This window comes from Aythya ferina (assembly GCF_964211825.1).
Source record: "Aythya ferina genome assembly, chromosome: 1".
Taxonomy (NCBI): domain Eukaryota; kingdom Metazoa; phylum Chordata; class Aves; order Anseriformes; family Anatidae; genus Aythya; species Aythya ferina.
The window spans coordinates 163682400-163701997 of record NC_140296.1 but is presented as its reverse complement, the minus strand read 5'-3'; the positions used below and the strand labels follow the sequence as shown (position 1 = coordinate 163701997).

Below are 19598 nucleotides of genomic sequence, written 5' to 3'. Positions count from 1 at the left end.
TCAGTGAGTTTTATTCCCACTCTCATTTTTCTTTCTTTCTTTCTTTCTTCTTCTTCTTCTTTTTTTTTTAATATATTTTTTTTCAAATATGTTATCTTCGGTACTAACAAAAGCTCTACATAATAGTCATGTGCAGAATTACCTCAGTGCATGCAACATACAAGAAGCAGAAAGTTGAAATGATAAAAATTTGTAACATTACAATTAGCAACAGCTGATTTGAGATCCAGACTTTTCTGGGCCATGGCCTTTTCATGCTGATCTGAAGTAGAAAGAACATTAAAGAATATTGTTGTCTAAGAAGAGGTGGGAGAAGTAGAAGAGACAGAATTTCCTGGACAGCAGAGTTTGAGGACAGGGACGAGGCCTGAATCTAGTGTTATTCCTTTGACAAAGAACTGAACTCTCTGTAGGTAGACTATCTGGCAAATGAAAAGGCAGCTGGAAGAGTGAAGTGTGTAGGTGGGTTTCAGAGTCTACACTTTCTCCACAGACAGCCTGGCATTCAGGTCTCATTTTCAGCTCTCCTCAGGTTGTTAAATTGAGTCAGTGTCATTTCTAAGCTTTGTACCAAAGATCTAGTCTTGACTTGAGGCCAATACTTATGAAATATGATTGATGTTCAAACAACTCTGAAGTCCATTTAGCAAAGCTTTACCTATTAGTTTCAACCTTTTCCCAATTCACAAAGCCATTGTAGGCCTGGGTACCCACGATGAAAGCGTAAGCCAGCTGGCAATGCATTGGCTCGGTCAACGTTCTTGTTCTTACAAGTTGTCTAGCACCAGAGGGCTTTTGTAGGCCACAGGCTTAAAAGTCCCAGCTGTCAGTTCACATCAGAGATCTGTACAAAAATGACTACTCAAACCTTTGTATATGTCCCACCTCCTTTCAGAGAACACATATAGAAGTTTCCCAGTTTTTCCTAACAGATTTTGGGCTTATATTTTCTTTAACTGCGGTATCTCAAAACCAGCAAAAAAAAAAAAAAAAAAAAAAGCTTACTTATGCTAGTTATTCCTGGAGTCTGCATCCTTTTTTGAATATCAGTGAAGTCGTCTTTTCAGTTTCATTCTAAGTCTGAAAGATAAGTTGCAGGGACCTTTTTCCTTATCTCAAATTAGTCTTTCACTGTAATGAGGCATATTAGTTATAGGTTTAGTATAAAAAAAATCCTAAAAATGAAAGGTACTGAATCACCGTCACTATTCCTTGTATGGGGACTGGCAGAGTATAGAGTTCATGCAATAATTATTTTTATGCGCAGAAGGTCAACCATGAAAAAAAATAGCACCAGTTTTTAAGGTGGAAAGGGGTCATTCCCAAGGAGACTTTCAAGTGCTGGGTACTGGCATGACTTGTGCTCTTGTTGAAATGCCTGACTTCATGAGAACAAAGTCAAGTGAATGATGAGGGACTTAGAAGGTTCCACCCTAAAATGCTTGGAATGTGCTACACAGGCAATTTCTGAAAGTGCACATTTGCTGACATTAGGAGACAAGGGGTTAAAGGGAAAAAGAACCTGGTTAAAATAATTTAGCTAGAGCCTAGCAGATAGCTCTCAAAAGAGTAAGAGGAATGAAAGTACCTCTACATTTCCTTTCTTGCTGATAGATTCAAACTGCAGAGGGAAACAGGCTATTTCCCTTCTCACCTATAAAATTGTCTTTTCAAGGGAGGTTACGCTGCCATACTTGGTATGCTGAAGAAATGTGACAAATATATCTTTTCTATGGCTAGAGGGAGACCTTCCTCTTCAATGCAGTCAGTTCAACACCGGTTACTAGATTTTGTAGAGAAAATGTGGCATGCTATTAAGGGAGAAGCAGTGCCACACTAAGCTGATATGAGTGCTAGCATGTAGATGAAGAAGAGAAAGATCATGGGCATCAGAAATCCTTTTATTTATCCCATTCTTCCTGCCACATATATGTGTTTCTGAGAATGCAAGCCTTCTTGACTAATTCCTTGTGTCCACAGGTGCACAGGGTCCTGTGACTCTAGATGCATTTGGAGATATTGATACCAATTTGACCGTGCTGTACACATCACAGTCTACAAATGAGGTACGTATGTCCATGGAGTAACTGTTCCACCTTGTATATGAAAGAAGAAACAAAATGTCCTGCACTGTTGCATAAGAATGATGAAAATAACCACAGCAGAAGTGGTGGCATGCTGAGGCATGCTGGGCATGCTGGGAGAGGGTCATGAGAGGAGTGCTGGAGTTTGACAGGACTGATGTCATCCAGTGATTCAGTAAGTGAAGTGTAGCTAGTATTTTGTGAGGTTGATGCATTTCTTTTAAAGGAAAAGAAAGTAATGAGGAGGAATATGGAAGCCAAATACATGGCTAAGTTGAAGAACACACTACTGTAACAGAAAGAGCAAGAATTACTCTGTTGAAGTTAGGGCAATACATTCATTAAAAATAGTTTGAAGCAAGGGACAAACAAGGGAGAGCACTACTGCTGACTGCATTTCTTCACTCCTACACCCACAGTTCAGGGTTCTTCTGTATTTCGACACTCACAAGAACAAGACACATGTGGGAACTGCCAGTCCAGATTTCATCTGGAGGAACCACAGGCTGCCTAGTGATATTCCAAGTACAGGTGAGATACCTATTAAACCTACCTTGTCTTCCAAGAAAGGTTCCACAGTCCTAAGTTCCAGCTATCCCCAGCCAGGGAGCCAGGAGCTAGCAACAGACCAGACCAGCACCATTCCTTCCCCTGCCCCATGGTCTCTGCACCCAGTCCATCTCTAAATCTGCACTTCTTTTTAGGCACTAAGTCTCTTAAAGACGCCACACAGTACCTATGACTGTGGGGAGTGCTGTGACATGTTTGAGAAGAGGTCAGCTTGGATTTAAATGTTTCACTAGAAGATCGTGGTGCTGCAAATTGCTTGAAGGACTGCTCAGGAAAAACAGTAGGGTTAAGGTTATCATGAGTTATCTGATTTTGCATTTCTATATCCCTAGTGCAGCATGGTGGCTTCTGCTTGCCCCTTTATCCTCCTTGCGGGAAACTGTAGAGAGGACATAGCACTGTGCAGATTCAGGGAGTTTTTGCTTTTTCCTTTCCACAATTTCCTGGTGTGAGCCTGTTCCTATCAGACAACCCAGTACCAGAGACAGGGGGAGGAGGGAAGGGCGTGGGGATCGGCTCTTTTCCCATTCACAGCTTGGCTCTATTCTCTCATTATCTGGAGATGTCTCTTAGAAGAGCTGGCTCCTTGCAGAAAGAAAATGGGAAACTAGGTTAGTGCTTGATCTCCACCCTGACATTGAATCTGAAATCCCAGAAATCATCACCTTTCTTTTGAGTTTTTGGTGACTCCTGGATAGAGCAGCTGAACCCCCTTGTTATTCAGCATAGCTGAGTACAGCCCTGTTAATCAGAGCTGAGTGGGATTGTTTCTCTGTTTGGACTCCTGCCACATGGGGATTGGCAACAGAAAGGCATATTCTTCAAGGTATGATATGCAGGATAAAAATAACTGCAGTGGCAATGGTTGCAAGGGTTAGAGTGTTTACCTGAGTCATTCCCACCAGTGAGTGTCCAAAGGTACCACAGTGATTACCTAAGGCCTCCGTTAGTTTGTTGAGCTGCTTACCTCCGTTAGGTAATCTTATAACACAAACTGATAAGTGGAGGAACTAGCACTCTCTGCTAGCTAGAAGGCATTCACACTGAGGTGTGCTCTTTTATTCCTCAGTAAAGTAAATCAAATGGTTTCAGGTTAGGGTTTGCTCCTCCTACAAGAAGCAGGAGCAGCGGTTCATTGCAGGGACCCATGGGAGCTGCCAGGAGCAGGCAGCTGTCACAGGAAAGAAACAGAAGATTCAGCAGCACTGACAAGACCTGGGTTAGGCAGCTCTGGGATGAGCAGAGCTCTCACCTTGCAATTGTGGTCACCACTTTGGTCTTCCTTGGTATGACTGCAAGGACTGCTTGTACAGACGGCAACCTGCATGCATCAGCTCAGGGTCTCCCTGCACTGTGCTGCCAGGCCCCAGTCTTCTCAGTGTTGCTCCAGTCCCATTCTCATCCATCCCTTGGGCCCCACATGCACTGTGTTATCAGAGGATCTCCGTATCTTTGATACATTCCCTTGAATATGTCCTTGTCTGAAGCTGCTGCACAAAGGCTAAAGAAAAATGTTTGGCAATTGCAGAAAGTTTGTGTCTACAGACTGATAGCTTAATATTCAAAGCTTAATGAAGGCCTGACTTTGTGGCCAGGCTATACAAAACCAAAGCAAAACCGCCTCCCACAGGCACTTGATTATTTTGTTTTCTCATTTTTAAAAATAAGCATTCCTCAGAGTAAGTCTAAATAAATACATCCCCCCAATTTCTTACAGCCAAAATTTAAGTAATCACTATGCCTTGCCAAAGCCATTCAAAACTTTCCAACCAAAAATATGTATTTTTCCTCCAGGGAGGTGAATAAATGCAGCAAACAAAGCCCTGCTCCTTCCTAATCTGTAATTGAGAACAGCTGACCCAGTTCTGCTACCCTCCTCCCTCCTGGCATCTTGTAAAATTAGGGATTTCATCCACGTATTGCAATTATTCAGAAACTTTTAACCCTTGCTCGAAGCACGGAGAAGGTCTGCCTTCACCACACAAACGTTTTTGGTTCCAGGCGACCTAAAAACAGCTATTCTGTGATGTGGGATGCTTTTGCAAGTTGTAACACCAGCAGCCAGGAGGTGGGAGCAGAGTCTCAGGAACAAGATAATGCAGTCCCACAGGGCTTCCTTAACAAAAATTCAGCCTGATGATTTTGGAGCTATAAATCCCTATTTACAAAGCTTAAGTCTCAGAGAATTGTTAAGAAGTTGCTTCAAAAGTTCTCATGTATATGTCATTTTATGGAGCTGACAATATCTTTTCCTGGTGAGAGGGAATGGTAGTACAGACAGTTTTCAAAGGAGAACATGAGACTAGTATTAACAGTTACTTGATGACCCTGAGACTGATGCTGTCATAAATGCATGGAAGGTGGGGAGATGTGAGGCACAGGAAAAAAAAAAAAAAAAAAAAAAAGAAGAAAAAAAAAAAAGACAGAAAGCTGGGCCCAAAATCCAGAGGAGTTCCTAAACTGAGTTCCATGTTGGATGCAGACACTTACAATAGTGTGTTCAAAATATTTGCTTAGTTGCTGCCTGATTCTGAAGGCAGCTAGTGTGTATCTTGTTGCTTTTCATTTTAATTTTTATTATATCTTATTATTTTTATTTTATTCTTTATCGTTTTCCTGTATGCCTTTATTTCTCTTCCTGGGCACATCCAGAAATACCTTAGTGTCAGCAAGGCTGAGTAGCTTGGCTCCTTTCCTAACCATCACCAACACGGTGATCTGCAAAAACAGATTTTCCTCTGCCTTCTTTGCCTGAGAGGCTCTTAGAGTGGTGTAGATGCACTCTAGATGTGTGCCCACCAGACAAAGCTCTGCTCTAATGGCATGTTGTTTTTCAAAGGAGGTTGGTGGCCATAGCTTTCCTCCCCAGTATCCCTGAGCTCTATGAACTGAACCAAGACAGGAATATCAGGCATCATTTAACTGTTATACATTAAGAGAATAAAAATTACAACTTTATACAGTCAGTTCCCAGCCTTGTCAGTCCTGCCTGCCTTCTCAGGATTAGTACCCTCATGTTTTCTGTGTGTCCTAAGTCCTCAGATGCCTGAACAGACCAATTTTTAAATTGTTTGGCACCTGGCAGTTTCCAAGAACATTGCATTAGCTTTGTGCTGCCAGCACATTAATTTCCCTCCATAGAGTAAGTACTTGCTATTGAAGAGCACAGTCCACTCAGTAGCACTTGTTATCCCAACACAGTGTTTACAAGAGGAGTTCATAAATGGGCCCTGGCTCTTAAACTCTGTTATAACATCTATAGAATGACTTTAAACAACTGGGTCAATAAGGGGAGAACCCATCTGTGAAATGCTGAAAAGTCTGCATATATTAAAGGCTGCACCAAGATATTATCCTGACCTCTCCTTGGATAACAAGTCCTTGCAAGAAATGCCTTTCAAATCCACAAGTGGCTGTACTCCGTATCAGCTGAAATTCTGGATGGAAACTGTGGTTTTCAAGCATATCCCATCCTGAAGCAGAGTATTTCAGTAAAGACTGTGGGACAGAGGTGATGGTTGTGGGAAAGTCACTGCCAGAGAGGCACATGTCTTTCTTGCTAGGCAGGTGCTCAGCAGGACTGGAAAGGAAAGGACATACATTGTAAAGCCTAACTCAGAAAGTCATCACTGAGTATTGCTTTAAATGATAAAAACAGTAGGGACCAAATCCTTGTTCCCAGTTCAGAAAAAGCCTTATCTAAGTGAGTCAATCAAAAGCCCATTTTGTATTAAACACAGGGTATGCTTGGGGAAAACATTTCCTTCCTTCTCGTAACTGATTACAAATGGCCAACCCCTTAACACCATGTACATCCCTACCCCACAGGGAGTTGTATCCTGGGTTTGCTGCCACCATCTATTCTCACAAAGTTATCTGTCAGTTTAATTTTTTAGAATGTGGTTACTAAGAAGCGGTCATTTTTATTCCTAAACTACTTTTGTTTCTTTTTAAAGAGGAGAAACACTTCGAAGCTCTGCTGCTGAGCTGATGTGAGGGATTGTGTTGTTAGATTCACCTCCCAACTGGGTTCCCTACAGGGTGCCCATGCCTCAAGTGGGACTGTAAGACTGTACTGCTCTAGGCCATGCTTCATCCTGTAGTGAAAGAGAGCAGCTGCATGTCATCTCTAGGGAGTGCTGGGCTTTACCTAAGCCTCTCAACTCGGATATGACCAAAGAATATCATTGCTTAGCTACTGCAAGTTGCATGTGTGTGTGAGGGTAATTTCTTAAATTGAAAAAGATTATTATTTTTCACTGTCTTCCATTAAGTTGTTTACTTTCTAATTTTTCCTTTCTGCAGGCCCACATGTGTTGACTATCGCTGTTTTTACGCTCACGGGAATTGTGATTCTGGTTCTGATAATCTCTCTGCTGATTCTAAGGTACCAACTCCCTTGTCCCTCAGTTTGTCCTCAAACTGTTTCCCTCCTAGGAAATGCCTTTGATTTCTCCTTGAAGAGCTTCTTGTTTCCTTACCCTACACACTTAGGTAGTTGCCCTCATTGTGAACTGATTAGCATATGCCAGGTAGTGTTTGCATCTTTAGTGCTGTTATGTCAGGTTACTAACCAAGGGTGAAGATACAGCAAGAGTTTTTGCATCTGCTAAAAAGCTTTGATCCTGACACATACACAGAATCTCATATCTCAGAGCAGTCTTCAGACTTTTTCCACTTACTGCCCACCTTTAGCCCACTTGGGGTTCCCTTATGTTTCTTTAACCTATTGGTGGTATAAATGTTCAATCTGGAAGGAGGTTTCTGTCTTAAGTCACTGTGGGAATCAAAACACCACAAGGTTCTGGTGTTTTCAGTGTATGCATGCACTCTGTTTCTCAGTTTCCTCCAACTCAGTCCAATTCCTCACATATAGACTTTTCAAACAGTTGGAATTTCTCGAGTGTAACACCATTCGTCTTTATCATGACGGAAAATGCAGAAATTGAAATCAAAGACATCTACTTTTGATGGAAGAAAAGTGACTCCATTTCTAAAGTGTATGATTTTCTTTCATATTTAAAGAAATTGTCTTATCTGTGCATCTGTTTTTAGTAGCTCAGAACCCATTTTTGTTACATATCAAAAAGCTTCAGACAAAGGGAGAAAATCAGGTCTTAAGAAAACCTGATTAGAAACAGTTACTACCCAGGCTCCCTTATTTTGAGTGGACCAATCTGCCTTGTGAACTAAAGCTTTTCATGAAGAAAAATTAAAGACAAAGGTATGCATCTCTTGCACATCCAGATGTGCTTAAGAAATGGAAGGGCTAACTATTCCTACATAAGCACTAACATATAAACAGACAGGGAAAGTTAATCTGTTTGAAATGGCTATGAAAATTGACAAAAGTTTGGAGACTGTTTGGACTTGTAAAACGTTCTGTGCTCTTTCATATTTGCAGATGTATAAAATCTAACCTTTACGTTACTAGTCAATACTATCAGTTCTCCCATTTGGAGCATTTGCCAGCAGTCATCAGTGTGTTGCGATTCCCCTGCAGTTGCTCTAGTCAGTCCTGTTTCCTGTTTTTTCTTTTTTTTTCCTTTTTTTTCTTTTTTTTTTTTTTTATATATAGAGGAAGGATTTGCACAGGTAAACAGATAATTTGATAAGTATCAGTATAATTGCAGTTTTTCTCTAAGAGAAGACAGCTTTTGATCTGAAGTTCTGTTTCCTTTTTCCAACTCCAAGGACACTTCCCTCATTTTTACAAAACATGCAGAATACAGGGGACATACACAAAAAGGGATCTCATCACAACACTTTTGTTACCTCCTCTCCTGGCATTGTATTCAAACCAGTTCTTACCACCCAGCATTGATGCCATGACTTCCTTTGGCTCATGTTTGTTTGAGGCACCTCCCTTCAATAACACAGAGGAGAAAACCATATAAAACCCAGACAGCCCTTTGTACTTTAAATTGTTCTGACCTCCCTTGAGACTCTGGCAATTGCCCAGCAGCTGTTCTGCTAAATCGCTTCTGTTCTTCTACTACATCTATGGTACTGAATCAGTGTTTAGGCTTTCCCAAAGTTATAGGAATAAGAGCAGCCTCAAAGTGGAAAACTGTATGAGAGACACAGGGCTTGTGCTTGAGCCTTGTCAACCTGACACTTCATCCTTGCATCATCCCAAAGCTTCCGTGTCCTAATCTCCTGTCAAGGGTTTCAGTTCTCTGGGAGGATATTCTGAAGTTTATTTGTTTCACAGGAAGTACAGGAGAGATAATGAGCGTCGGCGGAAGAAATGGTCCCACATATCACCTGAGAAAATCTTGCCTCTGGAGACCAGTGAGACAAACCATGTCAGTCTGAAGGTAAGAGGAGCATGATGCGCAAGGCTAGGTCTTGGATTCTGTCTCCTAAAGACGTGCTGGTGCATTGGCATGCTCCAACTACAGAGCAGGCTATGTCTGTGGTAGGACTGGGATCTGTTAAAGTCACTGCACAGAAGCAGGAGGTGGAGGCCATGGCAGCTGTGGGAGCGGAGTGAATGCCCTACACTTTCTGTGGCATACAGTGGCACTCCCTAGAGAGAGCCTTATGTGCCTTATGGCACATACTGACATGACTTCTTTCTCTCTGAAGCTGCCGAGTGGGGAGCAGGTGATAATTGCAAGTTAATGATCCTTCTTTGTTTTTAGATTGATGAAGATAAGAGACGTGACACCGCCCAGAGACTGCGCCAAGGCAAATATGACAAGAAGGTAAACTGACCTGAGTATCTATACATTTCCTTCCTCTGCTTAGGAGAGCTCTTGGTGGGAGACATTGCACCTCCTTGGAGTTCAGGAGACAACTCCTTCCTTCTGACCTTGCAAAATGGCTTGAGTTTCTGCAAGGAATAAGCCACATTGGGTGCTTTGCATTTTGCTTTCTGCCAGGAAGCAAAATATCAGACTCCATGAACCCTGGCCTGGTCCAAAAGTGCAGAAATGGAAACAGCACAAAAATCTGATAGATACAGTATGACACCACAGAGTTTAATGTATTAATAGAGGATAGGTCATTTACATGTAATTCTTGTACATTCATCTGAGCTGTCTTATCTGCCTGATTAAGGTATACTCATGTTGAGTTAAAATCTGCATCATTGACAGTTCTAAATAGTTCCTATCTATGTGGTAAAACTTTTGAGGGAAATGAAACACCATGTCTCACTAGCTGATTAACTGAAACTCCAACAGCAAAGCAGTAGGCAGTTGTTGCTGAAATATTTCTGTCTGGGCATTTCTTGGAAAAGAAGGATGAATTGCTCTGGTATTAAAACTACAGTTATTTTCCACTGGTATTTTTCTTCAGGTGGTGATTCTAAAGGATCTCAAAAACAGTGATGGTAATTTCACAGAGAAGCAAAAAATTGAACTGAATGAGGTAAATGTTGCACACAGCAACTGGACTCTGCAGGGTGGGATGAAGCCAATGAGTAAAGTCATTGCTTTTGATCAACAACTCCAACAATCATGTGCTTTTGCATGTTTGTGAGGTGGATGGGTAATGAATTCCTCAAAGTATATCACTTGGTGACCTCTCTCTCTCTCTCTGTGATCTCATCACCAGCTCAGAGTCTGAAGCCAGTGAAGCTGAGGATGAATTAAGTAATTAATGCATTGTCATAAAGCAATGCTAAATATATTTTTATAGCCAATGCCAAAAGACTATGTGCTCTCTTTGCTTGTATCGTGCTAATTCATTAGTAGTGGAATGTTGTAGTTAAATCTTATTACTGAGTGCCAAGTGCAGATCTTTTAGTATAAGTAACTCTCTGCTGACTTGCGCATAGACACTTCCAACATGAGAGATGAACTTGGCTGCAGTATTGCATTTTTTTGAATGAACAATTTTCCTTTTTACATGACACAGCCATACTTTGAATTCAATAAGCTCTAAAATATTTCAAAGTAAACTACAGTTGTCTATACATATGGACAAAGTCCATAATATCATGCAGCATCATTACATTTTTATTACTTGCTCATTTGCTGACTGATTCACAACATTCTGTCTCTCATAATGGCTATTTTGATCAGCTGTGAAGTTTGACTGGAGAGGCAATAATGGAGATTACAGTGAGCTATGGAATTAACTTGCAGAAACCAGCAACAACCACTCTTATCTCCCTAATCCAGAAGGCTCTGGAATGACAAATGCCTTCACTCAGTGCGTAGTCCACACTGGTTCAAAGGGAACTCCTACATCTTATCAGAGCGTGAGATAAAAAGTCCTGTCACACAAGCATCCTTGACCTGTGTTTCTGTACTAACAATGATTGCTTTTAAAAATAGATGTAATGTTTCTGTTCCAGCTTCTACAGATTGATTATTACAACCTGACCAAGTTCTATGGCACTGTGAAGATAGACACCATGATCTTTGCAGTGATTGAGTACTGTGAAAGAGGTTCTCTGCGGGTAAAGAATTTTGCATGTTCCCTTCTACCCCCCACTGGTCAAATTTCAAAGAAAGAAAAATAATCTGCTCTGTGTCTGACTCTCATGCAACAGCAGTGGACTATGCAATTGGTGACAGGTTTCTGATGTTCAGGTCCCTCTCCCTTGCTTATCTCTCCCCAGACTTCTCAGCTGTGACTCTCATCAGCTTGAAGGTTCTCAGCAGCCAAAGCATGCAGTGAGGTGCAAGCAAAGGAGTACAGGCAGAGCTGTGCCCAGGCAAGAGCAGCAGACAGCATTTGTATTGTTTTCCCTATTGGGAGCATATCATGTTTCCCTTATTTTCCAAGCCATAGCTGTTGTCTGTGCTGATGCTCTTGCAGCCCCTGCAGTGGCCCCAGAGTTTGAAAAGACAGAAAAAACAGTATATTCCATATTAATAAGGGACAAATGGTTTAAGGATACAATATGGTAAATCCCATGCTGTAAGGGACAGCAATTTATAAACAGAAGCAGTAAATTGTTACCCAGCTAGAGTATGGAAATATTTAGGGTTTATTATTACAAATATTATTTCAAAGCTAATCATGACAGCATGGTTGCATTGGATTTTCTGCAGGTACAAATAGTCTCTGCTTTTGAGTCCATACAAAGACTCTCATCAGTAGCAGTGAACTCTGGAACAAACTCACAGTAAAGGAGTAAAATAACAGCTCTATCCCCGGTTATTTCCTTGTAAACTCACGGAGGCTTACTTTTAGCAATGGAAATAACAGTAGCTGGAATTAACTGTAAATCTTTATGATAAAGGAACAGTCTACTTTGAACTTATAAGGCAATGAGTTAATTGGAAGGAACTGAACTGTGAGCACAAAACACAGATTTCTTTCCCTTCCTCTTACACACCTTACTCACTCTGTCTCAGCAATTTTGCTTTATCAAAGGTTTATCTTGGCTTTAAGGGCAAATTCACTATTTACCTTTAATTACACAAAGCCTCTTTTCTGGAGCCCTCACTTTTCTAGTTCTGTGTAAATCTAAAATTTATTTCATATTCTCAGTCTTCTGAGTCAACTCCCGCTCTAGTGCATGTACTCGCTGTCCTTTTCAGTCCTTGGTTGAAAGGCTGTGCAATACTCAGAACTTGTCTTCTGCTTTTTTCCTAGTGTAGATTAGAGCCATTTTTTTTTCGTTCCCTTACAGGATGTTTTAAATGATAAAATCTCCTACCCTGATGGCACATTCATGGACTGGGAATTTAAAATCTCTGTCATGTACGACATTGCTAAGGTAAGTGGGCTGCTGACAGCGCAACGTTAATCAACCTGTCCTTTCTTGCAAAATGGATCCTCTGGAGAAGAGCAGCAACCAGGAAAGGGTATCTTTCTTTCCTTGCTAGAACTGTATGCCCTTCCACCATTTCCTCCTCTAGTAATAGGTTTAGGAGGCCAGAAGAGCCAGTGGCTTTCAGACTGAAGGAACAGATGGGGGCCAGATTTTCTTTGGGATATTTATAAATAATAAAATATGCCCCAAAGAAATGTGACCCAAAAATCAGAGGGTTACCATTTGTTGACTGGGCTTTGATTCTTGTGACTTCTGGGCAGTCACAAGACCTGCAAAACACACTGTGCTGACTGGCCTCAGGTAAGGAGTGTAAAGGAAAACTTCATTCTTTCAAAATGATGGCGTTATTGTAATTTGTACCCAGAGAGAGGATCATTTTTTTTTATTTTTCTGAACAAGCTCTGTTTATTTTGCATCCTGATTTTCTCACTCACCACAGAGTCTAGTTTCTCACTACGGCAATCCATTTTGGGCAGTGAGGGAAGAAATTCATCCTGTACAGAAACCAAGACGTGCTTTCAGTAACTTTCAGCAGATATTTGCACTTTAGGTCCTTGTAGTAGGAAGAATCAATACACACAATAAATCAAATTCTATTTTTCATTAGAGACTTGCATCTGATTAACTAGTAGTTAAGGAAACTTTGCAATTCACATATATTATCTCTCTGCTGGCAATGCAGAGATTTAACTCTTCCTTTTGCTAGTGCTTGACTGTTGTCCTCTTCCTATTGCTGGTTTGCAGTTGGATAGTCATTCCATTTCTCTACACGCTTCAGTTCTGACATGGTCTCCATGATGAATGACTCCACTGTGTCTGTTCTAAAGAGATATTGAAAATCTTGCTCTTTACTAAAACCCCCTTAATCCAAATTGTCACAGTTTGTTGGCCTTGTTAATGACTTTCAAGTTCAGTTAACGTTCAGCATTAAGTTTCATTTTAAACAGCAGCAGTACAGTTTCCCTTCCTCCTTTTAGCATATCAAAAAAGCGGGATACTTTTTAACCCTTTGCAGTTCACCTTCAGATATTTCCGAGGAAAATGATGATAGGCACTGGATTTGTTTATGAGAGAGGGGGAAAATCCAAGTCCCTCTGAAGGCAGTGACCAAATATCCAGTGACTGTATGGGGTGGGACCAGGACTTCAGAACCAGTCATTCACTCCACCATTGGTAATGAGGATGTGGGCTCTGAGGGTGGGTGAAACACTGCATTCATTCTGTGGAACAGCTCCTAAGCATTATTATATTAGCCATGCTAGGAGAGATGGTTCACAAAACCTTCCTGAAAACTTATACATACTCAGGAATATCTGACAACTTACAGCCATTTGGATGACCTGCCAGCCTCTCTTTTTCCTTGACCTGAAGCTGTGATGGTGCCTCTCAGACCTAGCCATTACCATGAACTTCTTGTACTGGTTTTCCCAAACTGCGCCTTTCCTACCTCCAGGCACCCTCCTTTTACTTGATCAGCTTCTTGGTTTACTTAAGTTGCTTCATGGCCTTTCAGCTCCTGTTCCCCTCACTCCAGCACCTGCCCTTTTCAAGCCCTCTCCCATCTCTCTAGGCTGTTAACATCCCTAAAAGCGATTCCTGCAGTTCTTTTGCCTTCCTTTTGAAACACTTCTCCCTCTCCACGTCACCACTTTCCAACACTCTGCTTTTACCATTGCCCAAACAGTCTTTGTATTTCCCCTACTCTTCATCTGGCACAGAAGCTGCTGCATCAGTGTTTCTGAACAGGTTAGGTAATTTCTATTCCCTGGAATAGCTAGCCAAGCGATAACTATTCCTAGAGCAGCAATTAGTCCTCTGGAGGTGGTGGGGTAGGCAAAGAGAAAACCATAGATCTGCTCCTTTGCCTTGCCTTGCCTTGCCTTGCCTTGCCTTGCCTTGCCTTCCCTTCACACTCTCTCTAGATCTGATGGCACCACCTGTAGCTACATGGATTTGGGTACATGTGACAAAAGAGATCTGATGAAAGGTCTGCTAAGAAGGCATTGTGGTAATCAAGCCTTGCATTTACTAGTGCATGCATTGTCATTGCAATACTGTTTATTAAATAAGGGGCTGCTGCAGGATATTGTGCAAGGGACTGTAATATTCTAGTGCTGTGTCAGGAAAAGTGTTTTACTCCAAAGTCTCAGTCAGACTAAAGCTTCATAGCAGAGGTTACAGGAGTGCCTCAATGATTTAGAAGTGCTGCACTCACTGAAAGTCAGTATAAATTTTGAAAATCATACTGTGGTATGATTTCAGGTAGCTTTCAGGTAGCTGCACAGCATAGTTAGAAGGAAAGAGGAAAATGTTATCAGGCACATCTGTGAGACTTCTGCCTCCAGAAATTGTTAAAAAGAAAGCCCTGGTATAAGGAAATCAAAATCACCTTTGCCTGTCATTTGATGCTGAAGCTGATTAGGAATTCTGCTATAGCAATGGGTATATTTCCTGGCTGATGTAAGCAGGAACAGGAAGAAGGCACAGCTGGAGCAAATAAACCCTGAATCAGGCAAAACATCTTGGATAGTGTCAGCAGGGCTGCATGATAAAAAATGCTTAATCAAGAAACATGCTCGTTGGATACAGCATGAACACAGTCTCTGTAAATTTTGTCAGGGTCTAGACAGGCCCAGGATAACCAGTCCAACCACATTCTCAAGGGATTGCATCTCTTGCAGGCTGCTTGTGTCTCAGACATGCATCTGCTGTGCCCAAAACTCAGCTCATATCTCAGTGATCTCTTGTAGCACTTAACTGGTCCATTCCCAAGGAGAGAAAGGTACCAAAGCAGAGAAAAAACAGCCATGTCCTGTAGTGTATGCCTGACCACATGATTTATGTAACCCAGATTAGTCTGTCAGTTATCATTCAAGAGGATGAGCTGCACATGTAGGAGTTTAAGTGAAAGACCAATCACAGAAGAAACTAAGCAGATAAAACATACCTGTTCTGGCTTCCACAGAATATAGATTGTGATTCATACAGTGAGCTACAGAAAAGAGGACTGTAGGAAGAAAAACAACCATCAGGAGGCTGAAAGTAGGTGTGAGCTAAAGTACTGCAGAAGAGAGAGATGAAACAGAATAAAGAATAGCAAGAGGGTGCAAATTAGCATACCTACTTCCTTCCTCATCTTACACCCACTTACTAATATTCTTTTCCTGATATGTGAATCAGTGCTGGCCCTGTGTTACACCTCCGTGCTGGCCCAAGTATTATACCACATTCAATGTCTTAGACTAAATGAACCAAATTTGAAGGTGATAAGTAAAAAGTAGCAAACTACACAGCTTTGTACACGTGTGTGTTATGAATCAAGAGTCAGAATCTCAGGACGTACAGCTGAAACTATATTGGCCCATCCTCATGGTACTCACTTCCCAGTTTAGCTCGTAGATAGCTGATATATATGGACTAGTGCAGAAAAAGCTATTAACATTCTAGTCAGAAGACACCCTTATGACTATCTAGTCTGATCTCCTGCCCTATATAAGTCATAGTACATCATCTAATATACATTGTCCCTGCTATGGTCCTCTGCTTTGCGGAAGAGGATCTGCTGCAGTGTTTCTAAAATGGAGTCTCTGGTGAATGGTAATGTTCAGAGATGATACAGACATAAAAAGCAGTTCTTCTTACCTCTGGTGACCATTGGTTGGATGCATAGCTGGAACCATACTTAGTTTGACATTACAACAAATCTGTACTAGATTCACCAAAAAAACTCATTTATTGTAATTGAAATCAAAGCTTCTGTGGGAGGGAGGAAATAAACTTCTTTAATCCCCAGTTGTGATCTAATCTCATCAAAACCCAAGATGCTATGTCAGGCTTTTGTTAACCAAGAGGAAGGATAATCTTTAGTTAAGACATGATCCTTCTAATGATCCATCCTCATTTCTTAACATTGACTGCTCCTGTGATCTTGGAAAGTCTTCTCTGTAAAATAATACTTTTCTCCCTCCATGACAGGGATTTGTGATTTATGCATGTGTATTGCTGATGAGGGTCATTTAATTACTTGGACACATGCTATGCTAATACTTCATATTCTTGTTGACTTTGGTAACAGCTGAGTGTCTCACATATAGTCTTGCCTTTTCCCTCTTTTATTATCAATCGCAGGGGATGTCTTACCTGCACTCAAGCAAAACAGAAGTTCACGGTCGACTCAAATCCACAAACTGTGTAGTGGACAATCGCATGGTGGTGAAGATCACTGATTTTGGCTGTAATTCAATTCTCCCTCCACGGAAAGGTAAAAACAATACCCAGCTAGACTCTCCTTCATGCTTTCCAACCCAGTGGAATTTTCTTATATTCATAGTACAGTAGGGCCTAATTACATCTTGTACACAGTACAAAACATACAATACAACTTTGTTTCATGTAGCAGCCATCATTACAAATTGTATCTGAAAACTCTTACTTAAATAACACAATGAAAGAGAATTATGAGCAGGTAGAGAAACAAATTAGGCAGTTCAGGGTGACAAGGAAGGAGAAAATGAATTTTCAACTTATATTTGAGGAGATGGAGATGTTTCATATGTGGCTGAGATGCAAGAAATATTTTCAGCATCCAAGGGCTTCCCACTAACAGCTCAAATAAGCAGTAACAGTGAGAGAAAAGAATTACATTCAGACATAAGCGTACTCAAGAGTTGCAATGGGAACATAAAAGAAGAGTAGGAAAAGTGCACTGAATGAAAATGTTCTATTCTCTGTTTTGCAAATTTTGCATTTAAATTTATATTATTATAATATTTTAATGTGTTTATTTTATTTCATTGCTCATAAACACTTTGACAAGCAACCACAAAATCTCTGGCTACTAGACTGCTCTTCTCAAAGAAAACTTATTGCTTCACAAGAGAGCTACAGATTCATTGTGGCTGGACGTTGCAGTCTGATATCATAACACTATCTTCAGGGTCACTGTCTGTCTGTTATGATACATCATCAGCATTTCATGCCATACTGTCATACCGTAGCACTATTCTAGTCCTGAGATTCAATAGTGCTTGATACACTAGAAATACAGATTAATAATTTCTGTAGAAAGAAAGTGGTTATGAGTAGATAATATTTATGTCAAGCTCAAAGGCACTTGGGGATTATTTCTGTAGAGTCATGATATCAGGGCCACCAGGAAATATTACAGTCTTCTCATCTGACATCTTGTATAACACACTCCATGTGTCTGGCTCAAGAATTTATGCCTCAGCTCTTTTTATTAGTACTGGCATTCCTTAGTCTTATACAAATGCATGGGCTATTTCTAAGAAGCCCATGTGAGGTAGCTAAGAAAAGCAAGTTCATTGCCAATAAACACAACTTTTTTGGAGGTGTGAGGGTCTGCACCAACAGTGGAAAATAGTAGCTTCAGAAAATTCCTTAACAATTGCAAACTACCACATAAGAGGTTTATCCAACCTGTATTGATGTTAGCCTCTGAAAATAACTGCTAAATGGGGAAATAAACAGTAGCAGTAGGCTCTGGTTTTGGTATGAACATAAAAAATTGAAAATGGCTACGCTGAGAAGGATCACCCTTCTCAGTTACTTTTCTCAGTTACTTTCAGTCAGGTTACCTTCAGTAAGGTTACTTTCAGTCACCTTACTCAGTTACTTTTCTCCCTTGCTCATTTACTTTTTCTCCCACCATCATCTGTATTTTCAGACCTGTGGACAGCTCCTGAGCACCTCCGTTATGCTGATGTATCTCAGAAGGGTGATGTGTACAGCTATGGGATCATTGCCCAAGAAATCATCCTACGCAGAGAGACTTTCTACAGCGGACACTGCCGAGACACCAAAGGTAAATCCACAAATTTCTCTTCAGCTGTAGCCCTGCAGGATGTTGTAGCTGTAAGAAGCCCATTCCCCACAGGTTTTTGTGAAAAGCACTGTCTCTTGTAGGTGCTTGAACCACTCCTTTTTTCACTGTGTGATGAACGAAGAGCATGTTTGAGGGATATCATTGTGGGGCAAGTGTCATTATTCTTCCTGTAAATAAGGTTTTTATTGAGTTTTCTTGCTCCTTCTCCTCCCTCTCCCACCTCTGCCACAGCATTACAGAAGTTAATATTATACAGAGCTGTCCAGACTTACTGTAGCATTTAAAGAATCAATTTTTTCTATTGAGTTGTGCCCTACATTGTGCAGTAGTAATTCACTAAAACTAGGCATCACAAATCAGCAATGTCAACACAGTACAACAAAAACTCAGCAGCATGACATGAGAACAGCTGGCATTTAAAAACTGGCAATTCAGACTTTATTCCAGCCTGTCAAAGTTAACTTTAGCAATTTCTCTTCTGTCAAAAATATCATCTTGTAGTGCACCCATTAAACCCCATTTTGTGCATTTTGTGACACTATGGTTAACATCCCAGACAGTCCAAGTGTCCAGAATCCATGCATTCTTATCTATTACAACATTACAATCACCATAAATGCATGTGGGTTTGGGATTTTCCTAGTGATAGTTACCAACAACAAGTTTAGGCATTGCCTTTATCTCTGAGTCATCCTGATATATCCGCCTCACATCTAGAGCAGCAGCTGGCCAGCCTAATAGCTCTTTTCCTGAGTAACATTTCAGAATAACATCTGGGCCAGGCTCATCATCCCACATTATTGCAAATCTATGTTCATATCCGGGAAAATACAGTATTTCACATCACCAACTTTTTAATATAAAAGCAGATCTAAGAGAGATTAGAAATGCCAGTTGCCCTTTGACCAAATTCTTCAGGACTTTATGCTGTGTGACGCATGGTCTCCTGAACTGCATATGAATAAAAAAGCATAGAGAAAAGAGAAGTCCTTCTACTCCTTATCTTTGAGAAGAGGCTGCCACAATCCTCATGAATGCAAGGATTTTACAAACATCCCCAAAATAGATGGAGAAAGGAAAGACTAATGCTTTTCCTTCCTGATTTTGACTTGCAAAGCAAATCCATAGCAAACTGTATTCTTTTAACTGTATTCTGAGCAGTTATACTCTGTCTATCTTAGCCTCAGGCACTATGGTTGTCATGTTAGAAAAACTGTCCTATTCAAATAGCATTAATTTAATCCGTCCAGCTGAAAGTATTTTTAGCAATTCTAGGTGCAGGCTGTCTGCCGCTAGAGATGGTCACACATATCAACATGTTTAGTAAGATAGCAATAAACCTTCTGGGACTAAAACCCAG

At 40.8% G+C, this 19598-nt stretch overlaps 1 protein-coding gene across 2 annotated transcripts in view; it reads left to right on the top strand.

Annotated features, from left to right (window-relative positions):
- GUCY2C (guanylate cyclase 2C) overlaps positions 1-19598 on the top strand; it is a 44453-nt gene that overhangs the window by 12474 nt on the left and 12381 nt on the right. For both annotated transcript variants that reach the window (XM_084534595.1, XM_084534594.1), the window contains exons 9-18: positions 1981-2066; positions 2504-2615; positions 6960-7041; positions 8869-8974; positions 9302-9364; positions 9960-10031; positions 10963-11067; positions 12250-12336; positions 16522-16654; positions 18080-18217. In XM_084534595.1, coding sequence (XP_084390721.1) covers positions 1981-2066; positions 2504-2615; positions 6960-7041; positions 8869-8974; positions 9302-9364; positions 9960-10031; positions 10963-11067; positions 12250-12336; positions 16522-16654; positions 18080-18217 — 984 coding nt within the window. The remainder of the gene's footprint in view (positions 1-1980; positions 2067-2503; positions 2616-6959; positions 7042-8868; positions 8975-9301; positions 9365-9959; positions 10032-10962; positions 11068-12249; positions 12337-16521; positions 16655-18079; positions 18218-19598) is intronic.